This window comes from Neodiprion fabricii, chromosome 4, assembly GCF_021155785.1.
Source record: "Neodiprion fabricii isolate iyNeoFabr1 chromosome 4, iyNeoFabr1.1, whole genome shotgun sequence".
Taxonomy (NCBI): Eukaryota; Metazoa; Arthropoda; class Insecta; order Hymenoptera; family Diprionidae; genus Neodiprion; species Neodiprion fabricii.
The window spans coordinates 13,321,171-13,340,277 of NC_060242.1; the positions used below are offsets into that span (position 1 = coordinate 13,321,171).

General features: G+C 23.8%; 2 protein-coding genes across 2 annotated transcripts; both read right to left on the reverse strand.

Moving 5' to 3' along the window:
• Positions 1 to 5,687: 5,687 nt before the first annotated feature.
• On the reverse strand, positions 5,688 to 7,778 carry LOC124180653. The gene is made up of 2 exons (XM_046566400.1): positions 7,352 to 7,778; positions 5,688 to 7,186 (listed from the first exon to the last, which is right to left on the reverse strand). The coding sequence occupies exons 1-2, from the start codon at positions 7,776 to 7,778 to the stop codon at positions 5,688 to 5,690; spliced, it is 1,926 nt and encodes a 641-aa protein (XP_046422356.1).
• A 451-nt stretch (positions 7,779 to 8,229) lies between these two features.
• On the reverse strand, positions 8,230 to 9,142 carry LOC124179511. The gene is made up of 2 exons (XM_046563986.1): positions 8,632 to 9,142; positions 8,230 to 8,548 (listed from the first exon to the last, which is right to left on the reverse strand). The coding sequence occupies exons 1-2, from the start codon at positions 9,008 to 9,010 to the stop codon at positions 8,355 to 8,357; spliced, it is 573 nt and encodes a 190-aa protein (XP_046419942.1). The 5' UTR covers positions 9,011 to 9,142; the 3' UTR covers positions 8,230 to 8,354.
• Positions 9,143 to 19,107: the final 9,965 nt, after the last annotated feature.

Consider the following 19,107-nt stretch of genomic DNA (forward strand, 5'->3'; position numbering starts at 1 on the left):
ACATTAATTGAAATAAAAATATTATACATTGAAAAAATAATTTATTCAATTAATTATTTCCTTTTTTTTCTCAATTATTTGACATAATTACCTCCATCTATATTCAATTATATAATTGTATAATATATATGAATAAATGTATTTATATTTAAATATATTGATGTATAATATTCAAATATGTACATCTATATATATTATGATTTTTCATTTACTTTTAAAAAAAGAGAAATTTGAAAAAAAAAAATTTTTTTCACCATCATTGAAATCATTGAAATAAATGTAATTATTCAAAAAATCCTACGTATTTTTTAATTATTTGCTCACATATTAATTAAGATATAAATATTATCCGTTAGGAAAAATAATTCATTGAAATCAATTTTTTCCTCAATTTATTAAATTATTTGACTCAATTACCTTTATTTATATTCAATTATATCAATTTATAATATACATATATATACATATATACATATATATCAATATACATATATATATATTTCATAATTTTGAATTTACTTTTAAAAAAAGAGAAATTTTTGAAAAAAAAGTTTTTTTCACAATCATTGAATTCATTAAAAATAAACATAATTATTCAAAAAATCCCACGTATTTTTTTATTATTTGCTCACAAATTAATTAGGATATAAATATTATCCGTTAGGAAAAATAATTCATTTGAATCAATTAGTTGCCTATTTTATTGAATTATTTAACTCAATCACCTCCATTTATATTCAATTATATTGATGTATAATATACATATACATACATATACACATATATAATAATATACATATATATATATATATATATTAAGATTTAGAATTCACTTTCAAAAAAAGAAAAATTTTTGGAAAAAAAAATTTTTTCACAATAATTATATTCATTAAAAATTTATATGGTTATTGAAAAGATCCTGCATATTTTTCAATTATTTGCTCACATATTGATTGAAATAAAAATTTCATTCTTCAGGAAAAATAATTTATTCGATCAATTATTTCCTTTTTTTATCAAATTATTTGACATAATTACCCCCATTTATATTAAATTATATTAATGTATAATATATATACAAATAAATGTATTTAAATTCAATTATATTGATGTGTGAAATTAAAACATATACATAGATATTTATTATGATTTTCAATTTACTTTTAAAGAAAGACAAATTCGAAAAAAAAAATTTTCTCACAGTAATTAAACTCATTAAAAATGAATATAATTGTTCAAGAAATACTATGTATTTTTTAATTATTTGCTCACATAATAATTAAAATATATATATCATCCGTTAAGAAAAATAATTCAATCAAATGAATTATTTCCTCATTCTATTTAATTATTTAACTTAATCACCTCCATTTATATCCAATTATATTAATGTATAATATATATATAACTAAATGTATTTATATTCAATTATATTAATGTGTAGAATTTAAATATATACATATATATATTATGATTTTCAATTTACTTTTAAAATGAGAGAAATTTGAAAAAAAAAAAATTTTTTACAATGATTAAATTCATAAAAAATAAACATAATTATCCAAAAAATCCTACGTATTTTTTAATCATTTGCTCACATGATCATTGAAATATAAATATCATCAGTCAAGAAAAATAATTTATTTAAATCAATTATTTCCTTATTTTATTAAATTATTCAACTTAATCACCTTCATTTATATTTAATTATATCAATGTATAATATACATATATATACATATATACATATATAATAATGAACATATATATATTTTATAATTTTGAATTTACTTTTAAAAAAAAAAAAAATTTTTGGAAGAAAAATTTTGTTTACAATAATGAAATCCATTAAAAATGTATATGGTTATTGAAAAGATCCGGTATATTTTTAAATTATTTGCTCACATCATAATTGAAATAAAAATATTATTTATAAAAAAAAATCATTCATTTCATCAATTATTTCCTTTTTTTATCGGATTATTCGACATAATTACCTCCATTTATATTCAATGATATTATTGTATAATATACATACAAATAAATGTGTTTATATTTAATTATATTAATGTATAATACACAAATATATATGTATACTAGCAGCCCATCCCGGCTTCGCACGGGCATATAATAATATTAAGTAATAATATAAATGTTATTTTTCTAGAAACTCACTGTTAACATTGTGTATTTTCTTTTATTATATTATTATATGCCCGTGCGAAGCCGGGATGGGTTGCTAGTGTAGCTTATATGACACGTTCGTAGATTTACCATAGCAGCGCCATCTATTGATTACTTACTCAACCCAGTCGAAAGGTATCGACATCTGTTAGAATCATTCGGCGTTAACAGATAATTGTGACTGTCAAATAATAACAGTCAAATAATCAGCAATAAATTAAAATTGCGACTATAATTTGAGATTTAAACTATCCTATCTCTCAAGTTGGATCGAACTGCACATGGTGTGCGTATTTTATTATAATCGGTTAAGTGGTTTAGGAGTCCATTGAGGACAAACATTGTGACACGAGATTTATATATATTAAGATATGTATTATATACATATATATGTAGTATGATTTTTCATTTATTTTTAAAAAAAGAGAAATTTGAAAAAAAATAAATTTTTTTACCATCATCAATATCATTGAAATAAATATCATTATTCAAAAAATCCTACGTATTTTTTAATTATTTGCTCGCATATTAATTAAGATATAAATATCATCCGTTAGGAAAAATAATTTATTTAGGCAATTATTTCCATTTTTTATCAAATTATTTGACATAATTACCTCCATTTATATTTAATTATAATAATGTATAATATATATACAAATAAATGTATTTATTTTCATTTATTTTAATGTATAATATACAAATATATTTATATATATTATGATTTTTGATTTACTTTTAGAAAAAGAGAAATTTGAAAAAAAAAAAATTTTTTTACAATAACTAAATTCAATAAAATTGAATATAATTATTCAAAAAATCCTACGTATTCTTTAATTATTTGCTTACATATTGATTAAAATATAAATATTATCAGTTGGAAAAAATAATTTACTTAAATCAATTATTTCCTTATTTTGTTAAATTATTTAACATATTCACCTCCATTTATATTAAATTATATGAATGTGTAATATACATGTATATATATATATATATATATATTTATATATATATATATTTATATATATATTATAATTTTGAATTTACTCTTAAAAAAAAAGAAATTTTTCAAAAAAAAAATTTTTTTTCCGATAATTGAATTCATTGAAAATAAATATAATTATTCAAGTAATCCTATGTATTTTTTAATTATTTGCTCACATATTAATTGAAATATAAATATTATCCGTTGAGAAAAATAATTGATTTGAATCAATTATTTGCTTATTTTATTAAATTATTTAACATAATCACCTCCATTTTCATTCAGTCATATTAATGTATAATATACATATATATACATATATACTAGGGTGGGCCAAAAAAATGAGTATTTTTTTTTTACTTTATACTCTGAAAATCGGTTGCTAGATACCTCTAAAGAATTCTCACCAAATATGAGCTCTTAATTTTGATAACAAGGTCCTCCGCTTTACAATTTTGCATTTTTTCCTGAGTATTAGAAACAAAAATTTATATCTCTTTGACAACTGTTCGTTAAAAAACATCTCCCCTCATATTCTTGTAGGAAATCGAACGCTCTACAAAAAAGGTCTTTTACAATTTTTCCGTAAACCTTACCGTTTAAAAGATATCAAAGCTTAAAATTTGATTATTTTAAGAGAAATTTTTGTTTTGCTTATGAATTTTTTAACTCGCTTACAAAAAAATTTGATAAATTGCACAACTCATCGTTCTGTAGGAAATTAACTGCTCTACAAAAATGGTGTCTTATGATTTGTCGATTAAGTTAAGCGTTTAAAAGATATTCATCGTCAAACTTCCATATAAACGCCATAGAGATAATTAACAATATAATCGAGATTAGTGAATTATTAAACATAGAATGTATAAAAATATCCCGGAATAAACAACATAATTAGAAATAATTTAACTCCCATAAGGAGCGGTACTTGAAATTCTGAAATTTGAATCATTTTAAATGATTTTTAGACCCTTTAATTCATTTCGTTTAATCAGGGATTTTAAAATTGATAAATTTTAAATGAATTTTCAAACAAAAACCTTTTACAGTAGTTACTTTCATGACAGAAACTAAAATTTTCATGAAACTTATAAATTAAATTGAAATTTTTCGAATTATTCATCAAAAACTGTTAAAATTAGTATGCATTGAAGTTTGACGATGAATATCTTTTAAACGCTTAACTTAATCGACAAATCATAAGACACCATTTTTGTAGAGCAGTTAATTTCCTACAGAACTATGAGTTGTGCAATTCATCAAATTTTTTTGTAAGCGAGTTAAAAAATTCATAAGCAAAACAAAAATTTCTCTTAAAATAATCAAATTTTAAGCTTTGATATCTTTTAAACGGTAAGGTTTACGAAAAAATTGATGGAGACCTTTTTTGTAGAGCGTTCGATTTCCTACAAGAGTATGAGGAGAGATATTTTTTAACGAACAGTTGTCAAAGAGATATGAATTTTTGTTTCTAATACTCAGGAAAAAATGCAAAATTGTAAAGCGGAGGACCTTGTTATCAAAATTAAGAGCTCATATTTAGTGAGAATTCTTTAGAGGTATCTAGCAACCGATTTTCAGAGTATAAAGTAAAAAAAAATACTCATTTTTTTTGGCCCACCCTAATATATACATATATATATATATATATATATATATACTATAATTCTGAATTTACTCCTAAAAAAAAAAGAAATTTAAAAAAAAAAAATTTTTTTTCGATAATTAAATTCATTGAAAATAAATATGATTATTGAAAAGATCCTGTATGTTTTTCAATTATTTACTCACATATTAATTGAAATAAAAATATGATCTATTAGGAAATACAATTTATTTCAATCGACTATTTCCTTTTTTTAATCAATTATTTGACTTGATTATCTCCATTCATATTCAATTATATTAATGTATAATACATATATAAATAAATGTATCTATATCTAATTATATTAAGGAGGTTTGGGAGTTAAGTCGAAATAATGAGATCAATTTAAAATTTTCAAGATCGATAAAAATACATGTAATACGTGTTGTGTTAAAATTTCAATGATCTAGGGTGCATAGTTTATTTATAAAACGAGATTAAAAACAGGTCGTTTAACATTGTTATGCCATACCAGGCCTCACACCAACTCTTGTTTTAATAAATTTCATTATGAAAAAATAATGAGAAAGGTTTAAAAAACTCAAGGTGTGAAAAAAATAAATCGCAAAAATTATTGAAAAAATAAAATTAAGTTGAGGGTGCTTGGTTATAAAAATAATTAGGTTTAAAAAATCGAAATTTCAAAAAAATAATCAGCCACAGCAAATGTGGTTATGTTGACGGCAACGTCGTAAATGGTGGGTCACGCGGGAAATTCAAAATTTCAATGTAATAGGTTAAAGGAAATCGGTCACATAGGTCAAGGAAAGTTTCATAAAATTTTTATTATTTATTATAAAACATAACATAATTAAATAATGAATAATTTAATGCTAATATCCTCAATATTGCAAAATCTTAAACATTTTATAAACCTTTGGTTCTTAAATGATTTAACAAATTTTCAATAATTGTTTTAGTTTTAGTAACACGAACTTTGTCATTTTCATCTTTTCCTAATAATTTCTTTATTCCTGCATCCCCATCATCACGAAAAGTGTTGATTAAATCTTCATAGGTAATATCAGCATCAGCAATTTTTTTTTTCATGCCAGTAGATATGCAAGTTCCTAATTTGTCGAGTGTTTTTAACAGTGTAGCTGATTTTTCGGCATTACGAATACTCGCAATTGTATCACTCCAAGTTATACTGCGATCCATTAATTGCTTTGATGTGATTTGAAGATTCTCAATAATTTGCACCAGCATTAAAACATCGTATACAGCATTATGCGCACCATCCGCAGAAATTTGTAGCCATGAAGCCAGACCTGTTAGAGTACACTCTCCTTTTCCTTTACGATTTGTTACTGATTTAATAAGAGGCAGTGTATCTGCAAAACCTACAACCACAGACCCAAAGTCATCCGTCATAGTCATTTTTTTAACAGAATTAATAAGAATAGGAGCATCAAATTTGCAGTTGTGAGCAACTAAAACCACCGGATGCTTCAGTTTCGTCAGAAAGTTACGAAAAGCATCCAAAGCTAATCTCAGTGGAATTGATGGTACTCTAGTACCATTGAGCATCAATTCACCTCTAACATTTGTTAAACCATTTGCCTCAGATGCTTGTGCAGCAATTTTTTGAGTAGGGTTGACATAAACTGAAAATTTGGATTTATTGTATTGAGCCGCAATTTGAAGAATATCAGATTGTTTTGAAAAGCTTGATGTTTCCAAATCGAAAAATACTGCAATAGGTTCTGAAACTTGTGTTCCATTATCATCAGCTTCATTGATCTCTTCATTTATACCCTCTGTAATAAGAATACAGTCGTGGGCAACATTTGTTGAAAGTAATCCCATATTAGATTCATACTGGATACCTTCCATATCTTCTTTCTTCTTGCGCAGATTAGTACGCTGTTCTTTTAAAAACAAACGCCTTTTTTTAAACTCTGGACGTTTTGTTCTTAAATATCGTCTTTTTGCTTCTTTTTCTTTTCTGTCCACGTATTTAGTTGTGTGAAAGCCAGGAGATAAAAGTATTTGCGTTGCAGCTTCTTGAAGGTATCTTTCTCCGAGATTTTTCTCACCAATAGCGCAGGCAAACCGAAAATCTCCAGAAGCCGTCTGAGAGTAGCATCGAGACTTAGGGTAATGGCTTGTCATAGTAGCATTCAGACTTTCGTTTGCTTGGCTAGATGCACCAGCAGCAAACCGATCCGCGTTATCTGCTAATTTCCCGAATAAATGTTTTAAATCTTTATATAAATCAGGGCTCTGGAAACCTCCTTTAATAACTTTATGGTCATAAGTTAAAGGATTCTTCACATATCTACACCAATGGCCACAATTATTATGGTTGTTAAAGGCATGGTCAGGAATATTTCTTAAAGCATCAGCTACTTCTTTGGTATTTCCTGCATTTTGAGAAATTGCATATTTGAAACACCGATGCAGATATGATATTGCGTCACTTTTTAATTCTTTGTGAGCTTTGGCATATTTATAAAGTGTGTTTGAAACACCGCGACTAGTGTGATTTTTGTCCGAGAACTTAATCACTTGTGATTAGCTTGCAGTACGGACAGCAGCAATTGTTGAGCTGTCGTCATCTCCAATTAAAATTCCAACTTCAATATTATGCTCTTTAAAAATTTTACTACTGGAAGTCATACTTGCAGCAGCAAAAGGTTCCATAGCTTTTGCACTTCCAACGGAGTTTAGCCTACAATCGTGGTCTGATTTGGGATGACCTAGGGCACACATTCTACAACCACGATTTGTTGTTAAATAATCTATGGCTTTACCAGTTTCTCTACCCAAGAATGCTGTATATCCATTCATACTATCGTATGTTCTTCCACTTCTTTTTGTACTGTAACCCATATCATACGACGCAGCAACACGTACAGTACCATTGTAAGTTTCTTTGGAATTTGAGAAATGACTTGACTCAGAATGATCACTTCTTATATTTCGATTAATCATCTCAGGCTCAATTATCGCCATCGTTGTCTTTAAATTTGTGGATGTATCAGCTGGTCTTATCGCAGTCTCTGAGAATCCTGTATTCCACTCTGGTAATATAAAATTAGACGGTGCACTTTCTGGTCTACAATAACAGTAGAAAGAAAAGAAAAGTTACGGGATGGAAACGGGAAAAAGTTGAATTAGATAAATATTAATAGATAAAAAATTTGTTGGAGGTAATTGATTCTTTTATTCAGTCATTGTAAAAATTTAGAATACAAAAAAATTATGTAAAAAGTGTAAAATTATTATAAAAATATTTTAATGATCGATTTAATTAAATTAATTTCATTAACACCAAGTAAAAAAGAATGTTTTACTTCCTGTTCATTAATTTTGAGTATAATATTTACAAATTATGACGGTTTTGAATTCATAACTTCGATTTAAATCCTTATTTACAATTTTAAAATCTAACAATTCTCACTGTAGAATTTTGCAACATGACAATACTTCAAAATCCTCGATCATCTAAGTATTGACTGTACAATCGAGTACCAATTTTTTACAACATAAAAACATCTAAACTGACAATGCTTACAATGACTGTTGAATCTAATCTGAATTTTCAATCGTCATTTTACGTTCAACTTCAGCCCATTTATGACAACTTTCTTTAGCCACTTCTTCAACAGCTGTTCCCATTGCATTTTCATGTGTCTTGAAAGTTTTGGAATCAATTGAAGGTATATTAGCAGAGGCGAACATTTTATTGAGATGAGTTGCTCCAATCCCATAGTGAAGTGCGCCTGAAAAAATATTATACATAAATACTCTTTATATATTAAATACTCTTTAATTTTATTCATTCAATTATATAAAATTTACAAACCTATTGCAATCTTGGAATTTGTATCGAAACATTGCCTTTTAGTCGTTGCATCTGGATGTTGCTTGTCAGTAGTAACTTTGTTTAAAATATTGCAAGCTGTACACAATACATGCCAAGTCGAACCCAAGCCACGTCGTTCTTCTCTTTTAAGATTTTCTTCCAAATCCAGCAATGCCTTGCAATGTACGCATTTAAGTTGTTTTAGGAAATGACAAACATCTATTATTCTCCTTCCTGGTACAATGTCAGACAACTGAGAGGTTAGATCGCATGTTTTCTTTCTTTTCTGTCCGTTCTTGCGTTGAGAAATACGTAGGTTGTAGATTTTTTCGTTCACTCGCTTTCCTTTCCAATAATAACGCTTTTCTCCGTCACTCATTTTTTATTTATTCTTCAAAAATTTTATTTGTGTAAATATCACTGTCTGAATAGCATTACATGTTACCATACACACAGACACATCACCAACACGAATAGAACAGTCGACGCATGCGCAACCGCGGTAAAATTTGCTGCGACGCCAAACTTTTTAAAAAATATTTAAAATTAAGAAACTTATTATTTCATTTAAATTAAAAATAAATTATCAATTATTTTATAATAATATAGTCAGTTAATTCATAAAATATTATTTTGGTAAGCTAAATGTAATTAAATCACGAGTTAAAGCTTGCTACGTTTTGTGAAAATACAGTCTCGAGCAAAATTAATCCTTCTCTAATCACGTAATGTGGTATAGTTATATATATGTATTGAGAGATAGAATGAAGTAAACGGACTGTACGTCCCAAACCTCCTTAATGTATGAAATTCAGATATATATAGATATATATATTAAGATTTTTAATTTACTTTTAGAAAAAGAGAAATTTGAAATAAAAAAATTTTTTTTACAGTTATTGAATTCATTGAAAATGAATATAATTGATGAAAAAATCCTACGTATTTTTTAATTATTTGCTCACATATTAATTAAAATATAAATATTATTCGTTACGAAAAATAATTTATTGAAATCAATTATTTTCTTATTTTCTTAAATTATTTAACATAATCACCTCCATTTATATTCAATTATATTAATGTATAATATACATATACATACATATATACATATATATATGTATAAATGTATATTATAATTTTGAATTGACTCCTAAAAAAAAAAGAAGTTTTTAAAAAAAAATTTCGATAATTCAATTCATTAAAGATAAATATAATTATTGAGAAGATCCTGCATGTTTTTCAATTATTTACTCACATATTAATTGAAATAAAAATATGATCTATTAGGAAATACAATTTATTTCAATCGACTATTTCCTTATTTTATTAAATTATTTGACTTGATTATCTCCATTCATATTCAATTATATTGATGTATAATATTTATATAAATAAATGTATTTATATTCAATTATATTATTGTATAATACATATATAAATGAATGTAATTTTATTTAATTTCATTATTGTATAAAATTCAACTGTATGCATATATATATATATATATATATATATATATATATATTATGATTTTTAATTTACTTTCGAAAAAAGAGAAATTTGGGAAAAAAAAAATTTTTTTACTGTAATTAAATTCACTAAAAATGAACATAATTTTCCGAAGAATTCTATGTATTTTTTAATTATTTGCTCACATATTAATTAGAATATATATATTATCCGTTAAGAAGAATAATTTATTTAAATCAATTATTTCCTTATTCGATTGAATTATTTAACCCAATTACCTACATTTATATTCAATTATATTAATGTATGATATGTATATATATATATACATATATACATATATAATAATATACTTATATATATATTTTATAATTTTGAATTTACTTTCAAAAAAAAAGAAATTTTTGAAAGAAAAATTTTTTTTAAGGTAATTAAATTCATTAAAAATAAATATGATTACTGAAAAGATCCTGTATATTTTTTGATTATTTGCTCACAAATTCATTGAAATGAAAATATTATACATTAAAAAAAATTATTTATTTAATCAATTATTTCCTTTTCTTATCAAATTATTTGACATAATTACCTCTATCTATATTCAATTATAATAATGGTTGATATTCAAAAACATACATATATATATACTATTATTTTTCATTCATTTTTAAAAAAAGAGAAATTTGGAAAAAAAAAATTTTTCTACCATCATTAAATTCATTAAAAATAAATGTGATTGTTCAAAAAATCCTACGTATTTTTTGATTATTTGCTCACATATTAACTAAGATATAAATATTATCCGTTGGGAAAAATAATTTATTAAAATCATTTATTTCCTTATTTCGTTCAAATATTTAACCTAATTACCTCAATTGATATTCAATTGTATCAATGTACGATATACATATATATACATTTATACATATTATATATGTGTACATATATGTATATATATGTATATTATACATTAATATAATTGAATATAAATGGAGGTGATCAAGTTGAATGATTTAATAGAATAAGGAAATAATTGATATAAATGAATTATTTTTCCTAACGGATAATATTTATATCTTAATAAATATGTGAGCAGATAATTAAAAAATACGTAGGATTTTTTGAATAATTATATTTATTTCAATGATTTTAATGATGGTGAAAAAATTTTTTTTCTTTCAAATTTCTCTTTTTTTAAAAGTGAATTCAAAATTTTAATATATATATATATATATATATATATATGTGTATTATTATATATGTATATATGTATATATATGTATATTATACATCAATATAATTGGAAAAAATGGAGGTGATTGAGTTGAATAATTCAATAAAATAAGCAAATGATTGATTCAAATAAATTATTTTTTCGGACGGATAATATTTATATCCTAATTAATGTGTGAGCAAATAATAAAAAAATACGTGGGATTTTTTGAATAATTATGTTCATCTTTAATGAATTTCATGATTGTAAAACAAATTTTTTTTCACAAATTTCTCCTTTTTTGAAAGTAAATTCAAAATTATGAAATATATATATATATATATTATTATATATGTATACATGTATATTAGGGTGGGTCAAAAAAATCAAGTATTTTTTTTTTTGGATTCGACACACGAAAACTAGTTCCTAGCTACCTCTAGAAAGTACTTACCAAATCTAAGCTCTTAATATTAACGGGAAGATTATGCTCATCATAGTTTTCCATTTTCAATTTAGTCTTATATAAAAATGGCCATATCTTATCACCAATAGATTGTTAAATTAGTTGCATCGTCAATATTTATAGGAAATTGAACGCTCTACAAAAATGGTCTCTTATACTTTTTTCATTAATCTAACCATTTAAAAGATATTCAAGGTGAAAGGTTGAAGTATTTTAAGGAAAATAACTTTTTGTTTTGAATTTTGTAACTTACTAAAAAATAATTATTGTCAAATGAGTTTCAGATATTTTCATAGGAAATTGAACGCTCTACAAAAAAGGTTTCTTGTGGTTAATCGATTACTGTAACCATTTAGAAGATATCCGCAGTAGAATCCCAATGCCTGTTGATTTTAATAGTTTTTAAATAATTATTTCCAATTTATCCATTCAATTTATGAATTTTTACAATATTCATGAGAATCTGAGTTTATTTCGAAAGAATGACAGTTTGCAAGTTATGTCTTATCTTTTGTTTGAGAATATATTTCTTTCGAATCAATTTTTTAACGATATTTTCTTGTTATAACTTTTATCACAATTGAGGATCGTAATTTGATATTTTTCAACGGGTTTATTTAAAATGTCATTCAAATTTCTTTTTTCCAAAAAAGTTATAATTGAATATTTTTTGTTTGGGGAATTTGAAGATTTAATTTCGAATGTTGGTAGTTCTGTTACTCATTACTTGTTGAACTAGCGCCATCTGTGGTTTCATGTCATTTCTATGTTTCGTCTTATATTTCTGCATTGCATACATAGTTTTTGGAGCTCTGAGTTATCGTCTTGTGTATATCTGAAGCCAATTAATTAACAGCTGAGTTTTAATATATTTTTGATTATTTCAATTCATCTGCTAATCATCTTGGGATTCTACTGCGAATATCTTCTAAATGGTTACAGTAATCGATTAACCACAAGAAACCTTTTTTGTAGAGCGTTCAATTTCCTATGAAAATATCTGAAACTCATTTGACAATAATTATTTTTTAGTAAGTTACAAAATTCAAAACAAAAAGTTATTTTCCTTAAAATACTTCAACCTTTCACCTTGAATATCTTTTAAATGGTTGGATTAATGAAAAAAGTATAAGAGACCATTTTTGTAGAGCGTTCAATTTCCTATGAATATTGACGATGCAACTAATTTAACAATCTATTGGTGATAAGATATGGCCATTTTTATATAAGACTAAATTGAAAATGGAAAACTATGATGAGCATAATCTTCCCGTTAATATTAAGAGCTTAGATTTGGTAAGTACTTTCTAGAGGTAGCTAGGAACTAGTTATCGTGTGTCGAATCCAAAAAAAAAAATACTTGATTTTTTTGACCCACCCTAATGTATATATATGTATATTATCTATTAATATAATTGAATATGAATGGAGGTAATTAAGTTAAATGATTCAATAAAATAAGCATATTGAAATAAATGAATTATTTTTCGTAACTGATAATATTTATATTTTGATTAATATGTGAGCAAATAATTAAAAAATACGTAGGATTTTTTCAATAATTATATTTATTTTTAATGAATTGAATGATTGTAAAAAAATTTTTTTTATGTCAAATTTCTCTTTTTTTTAAAGTAAATTAAAAATCATAATATATATATATATATGTATATATTTGAATATTATACAATAATATGAATGAATATGAATACATTTATTCATATATATATTATACATTAATATGATTGAATATAAATGGAGGTAATTAAGTTGAATAATTCAATAGAATAAGGAAATAATTGATTTAAAAGAAATATTTTTCTTAGCAAATGATATTGATATTTCAATTAATACGCGAGCAAATAATTGAAGAACACATAGGATTTTTTGAACAGTTATATTTAGTTTCAATGAATTTAACCACTGTAAAAAAATTTTTTTTCTTCCAAATTTCTGTTTTTCTAAAAGTAAATCAAAAATCATGATATATCTATCTGTGTATATCTGAGTTTTATACATTAATATAATTGAATATGGATACATTTATTCATATATGTATTATACATTAATATAATTGAATATAAATGGAGATAATCAAATCAAATAATTCAATGAAAAAAGGAAGTAGTTGATTAAAATATATTGTTTTTTCCTAATCAATAATATTTTTATTCCAAATAATATGTAAGTAAATAATTGAAAAACATACGGGGTCTTTTCAGTAATTATATTTATTTTTAATGAATTTGATTATCGTAGAAAAATTTTTTTTTTCAAAAATTTCTTTTTTCTTCAGAAGTAAATTCAAAATTATAATCTATATGTTCAACACTATATATGTATAAATGTATATATATGTATATCGTACATTGAAACAATTGAATATAAATGGAGGTAATTGAGTTAAATATTTGAACAAAATAAGGAAATAATTGATTTGAATAAATTATTCTTCCCAACGGATGATATTTATATCTTAGTTAATATGCGAGCAAATAATCAAAAAATACGTAAGATTTTTCGAATAATCATATTTATTTTTAATGAATTTAATGATGGTAGAAAAGTTTTTTTTTCTCAAATTTCTCTTTTTTTTAAAATGAATGAAAAATCATAATATATGTATGTGTATGTTTTTGAATATCAACCATAAATATAATTGAATAAAGATGGAGGTAATTATGTCAAATAATTTGATAAGAAAAGGAAATAATTGATTAAATAAATAATTTTTTTTAATGTATAATATTTTCATTTCAATGAATTTGTGAGCAAATAATCAAAAAATATACAGGATCTTTTCAATAACCATCTTCATTCTTAATGAATTTAATTACCGTAAAAAAATTTTTCTTTCGAAAATTTCTTTTTTTTTGAAAGTAAATTCAAAATTATAAAATATATGTATAAGTATATCATTATGCATGTATATATGCGTATATATATGTCGCATCGCAGTCGAGGACGAAGTCCGGACGACGCACTCCACCTTTTTATGACGTTTATGGAGGGTCATGAGTCGAACATCGAGTGACCAGATGTCGTCAGGATGTTTAAGAAATACTTAGCCTATTGCGGGTGCGTGGTCCAGGTACCACGAGTGGGTTGTATCGCGTAGAGGCCTAGGTCATAAAGAATAAAGAGGGCCGAAGAGGTCTCAGGCTTTTGGGGAATGGATTCCGGACACTCTCGCTCGAGTCATCGAGTCGAAAAGATCATACTTTGAAAAAGGCTCTGCGCGATACACTCCGCTAGCACCACCTTCGAGAGATCTCCTTATAACGACTACCCTGCTTCTTTTAATCTTCGTATCGAATCATCTAATAAATTCTGTACGCTGTGTCACTGCGGCCGTCAGTGAGATATTTATTGCGTTTCGTTAACGCACGTTATTTGTGTGTTTCTAACATATATACATATCATACATTAATATAATTGAATATAAATGTAGGTAATTGGGTTAAATAATTCAATAGAATAAGGAAATAATCGATTTAAATAAATTATTTTTCTTAACGGATGATATTTATATTCTAATCAATATGTGAGCAAGTAATTGAAAAATACGTAGAATTTTTCAGACAATTATATTTATTTTTAATGAATTTGATTAATGTGAAAAAATTTTTTTTTCAAAAATTTCTTTTTTTTTAAAAGTGAATTCAAAATTATAAAATATATATATATGTATATTATTATATATGCATATATGTATATATATGTATATTATACATCAATATGATTGAATATGAATGTAGGTGATCAAGTTAAATAATTCAATAAAATAAACAAATAATTGATTTAAATAAATTATTCTTCTCAACGGATAATATTCATATTTTAAATAATATGTGAGCAAATAATTGAGAAATACATAGGATTACTTGAATATTTATATTTATTTTCAATGAATTTAATTATAGTAAAAATTTTTATTTTTTTTCAAATTTCTCTTATTTCAAAAGTAAATTGAAAAAATCATAATATATATATATGTATATATTCGAATATTATACATTATTATAAGTAAATATGAATACATTTATTTATATATATATTATACATTGATATAATTAAATATAAATGGAGGTAATTAGGGTAAATAATTTGATAGAATCAGGAAATAATTGATTTAAATGAATTATTCTTCTTAACTGATGATATTTATGTTTTAATGATTATGTGAGCGAATGATTAAAAAATACGTAGGATTTTTCGGATAATTATATTTATTTTGAATGAATATAATCATCGCAAAAAATTTTTTTTTTTCAAATTTCTTTTTTCCTACAAGTAAATTAGTAATGATAATATATATATATATATATATATTTGTTTTCCATACATCAATATAATTAAATCTGAATACATTTATTTGTATATACATTATACATTAATATAATCAAATATAAATGGGGGTAATTACGTCAAATAATTTGATGAAAAAAGGCAATAATTGATTGAATAAATTATTTCTCTTAATGAATAAAATTTTTATTCCAATCAATATGTGAGCAAATAATTAAAAAATATGCAGGATCTTTTCAATAACCATATTTACTTTTAATGAATTTGATTAATGTGAAAAAAATTTTTTTTTTCAATAATTTCTCTTTTTTAAAAAGTGAATTTAAAATTTCAATATATATATATATATGCATATTATTATATATGTATATATATATATATATATATATGTATATTATACATCAATATAATTGAATATCAATGGAGGTGATTAAAATAAATAATTCAAGAAAATAAGCAAATGATTGATTCAAATAAATTATTTTTCCTGACGGATAATATTTATATCCCAATTAATGTGTGAGCAAATAATAAAAAATACGTGGGATTTTTCCAATAATTATACTTATTTTTAATGAATTTAATGACTGTAAAAAAAATTTTTTTTTCAAAAATTTCTCTGTTTTTGGAAGTAAATTCAAAATTATGAAATATATATATATATGTATATTATTACATATGTATTTATGTATATACATGTATATTATCCATTAATATAATTAAATATGAATGGAGGTAATTAAGTTGAATGATTCAATTAAATAAGCATATTAAATTAAATAAATTATTTTTCGTAACAGATGATATTTATATTTTAATTAATATGTGAGCAAATAATTGAAAAATACGTAGGATTTTTCCAATAATTATATTTATTTTTAATGAATTGAATGATTGTGAAAAAATTTTTTTCATGTCAAATTTCTCTTTTTTTTAAAGTAAATTAAAAATCATAATATATATATGTATATATTTGAATATTACACAATAATATGAATAAATATGAATACATTTATTCATATATATATTATACATTAATATAATTGAATATAAAGGGAAGTAATTAAGTTAAATAATTCAATAGAATAAGGAAATAATTGATTTAAATAAATTATTTTTCTCAGCAAAAGATATTGATATTTCAATTAATACGCGAGCAAATAATTGAAGAACACAAAGGATTTTTTGAACAGTTATATTTATTTTTAATGAATTTAATCACTGTAAAAAAATTTTTTTTCTTTCAAATTTCTGTTTTTCTAAAAGTGAATTAAAAATCATGATATATGTATCTGCATATATCTGAATTTTGTACATTAATATAATTAAATATAGATACATTCATTCATATATATATTATACATTAATATAATTAAATATAAATGGAGATAATCAAATCAAATAATTTAATAAAAAAAGGAAGTAGTTGATTGAAATAAATTGTTTTTTCCTAATCAATAATATTTTTATTCCAAATAATATGTAAGTAAATAATTAAAAAACATACGGGGTCTTTTCAATAATTATATTTATTTTTGATGAATTTAATTATCGTAGAAAAATTTTTTTTCTCAAAAATTTCTTTTTTCTTTAGAAGTAAATTCAAAATTATAATCTATATATATATATGTTCAACACTATACATATATATGTATACATATATGTATACAGGGTGTCCCTAAATTGTCTCTCACGGACTAGCCAGCATGATACCTCGTTAAAATCCATCGAGAATTTTTTTTCCGGAAGCTCGTCCGACGCATAGTTTTTGAATTATAAGCGATGGCGCTAGGCCAATCAGAGTGCACCATTTCATCTAGATTTGCCGCCACGGAAATTGCTGTTTTGTTCGTCTGGGTGAATTATTATTATTCGGTTACAGAGTAAATATCGGCACCTCCCCTCACTCGCTGTTGTACCCCTTCTCGAGCGCTGACCTCGGTATTGTTGCCGCGGCACACGCTGCCGGCCGCACATCCATGGGCGCACACTTGTGTGTGTAAACAGAAGCGCATCCTCAAGAATAAGGGATACAGCAGCGAGAGAGGGGAGGTGCCGATATTTAATTCGTAAACAAATAATAATAATTCACCCAGACGAACAAAACAGCAATTTCCGTGGCAGCAAATCTAGATGAAATGGTGCACTCTGATTGGCCCAGCGCTATCGCTTATAATTCAAAAACTATGCGTCGGACGATCTTCCGGAAAAGAAATTCTCGGTTGGATTTTAACGAGGTATTATGCTGGCTAGTCCGTGGGAGGCAATTTAGGGACACCCTGTATATATGTATATTATACAATAATATAATTAAATATAAATGGAGGTGATCAAGTTAAATGATTTAATAAAATAAGGAAATAATTGATGTGAATGAATTATTTTTTCTAACGGATAATATTCATATCTTAATTAATATGTGAGCAGATAATTAAAAAATACGTAACATTTTTTGAATAATTATATTGATTTCAATGATTTTAATGATGGTAAAAAAATTTTTTTTTTCTTAAAATTTTTTTTTTTTTCTAAAAGTAAATGAAAAATCATAATATATATATATGTATATATTTGAATATTATACAATAATTTATTCGAATATAAATACATTCATTTATCTATATTATACATTAATATAATTAAATCTAGATGGAGGTAATTATGTCAAATAATTTAATAAAAAAAGGAAATAATTGATTGAATAAATTATTTTTTTTAATGTATAATATTTTTATTTCAATCAATGTTTTTCAAATTATTTGACATAATTACCTCTATCTAGATTCAATTATATTAATGTATAATATATATAAATAAATGTATTTATATTCAAATATATTATTGTTCAATATCCAAATATATACATATGTATATATTATGATTTTTCATTTACTTTTAAAAAAAGAAAAATTTGAAAAAAAAAAAATTTTTTTACCATCATCAAAATCATTGAAATAAATATAATTATTCAAAAAATCCTACGTATTTTTTAATTATCTGCTCACATATCAAT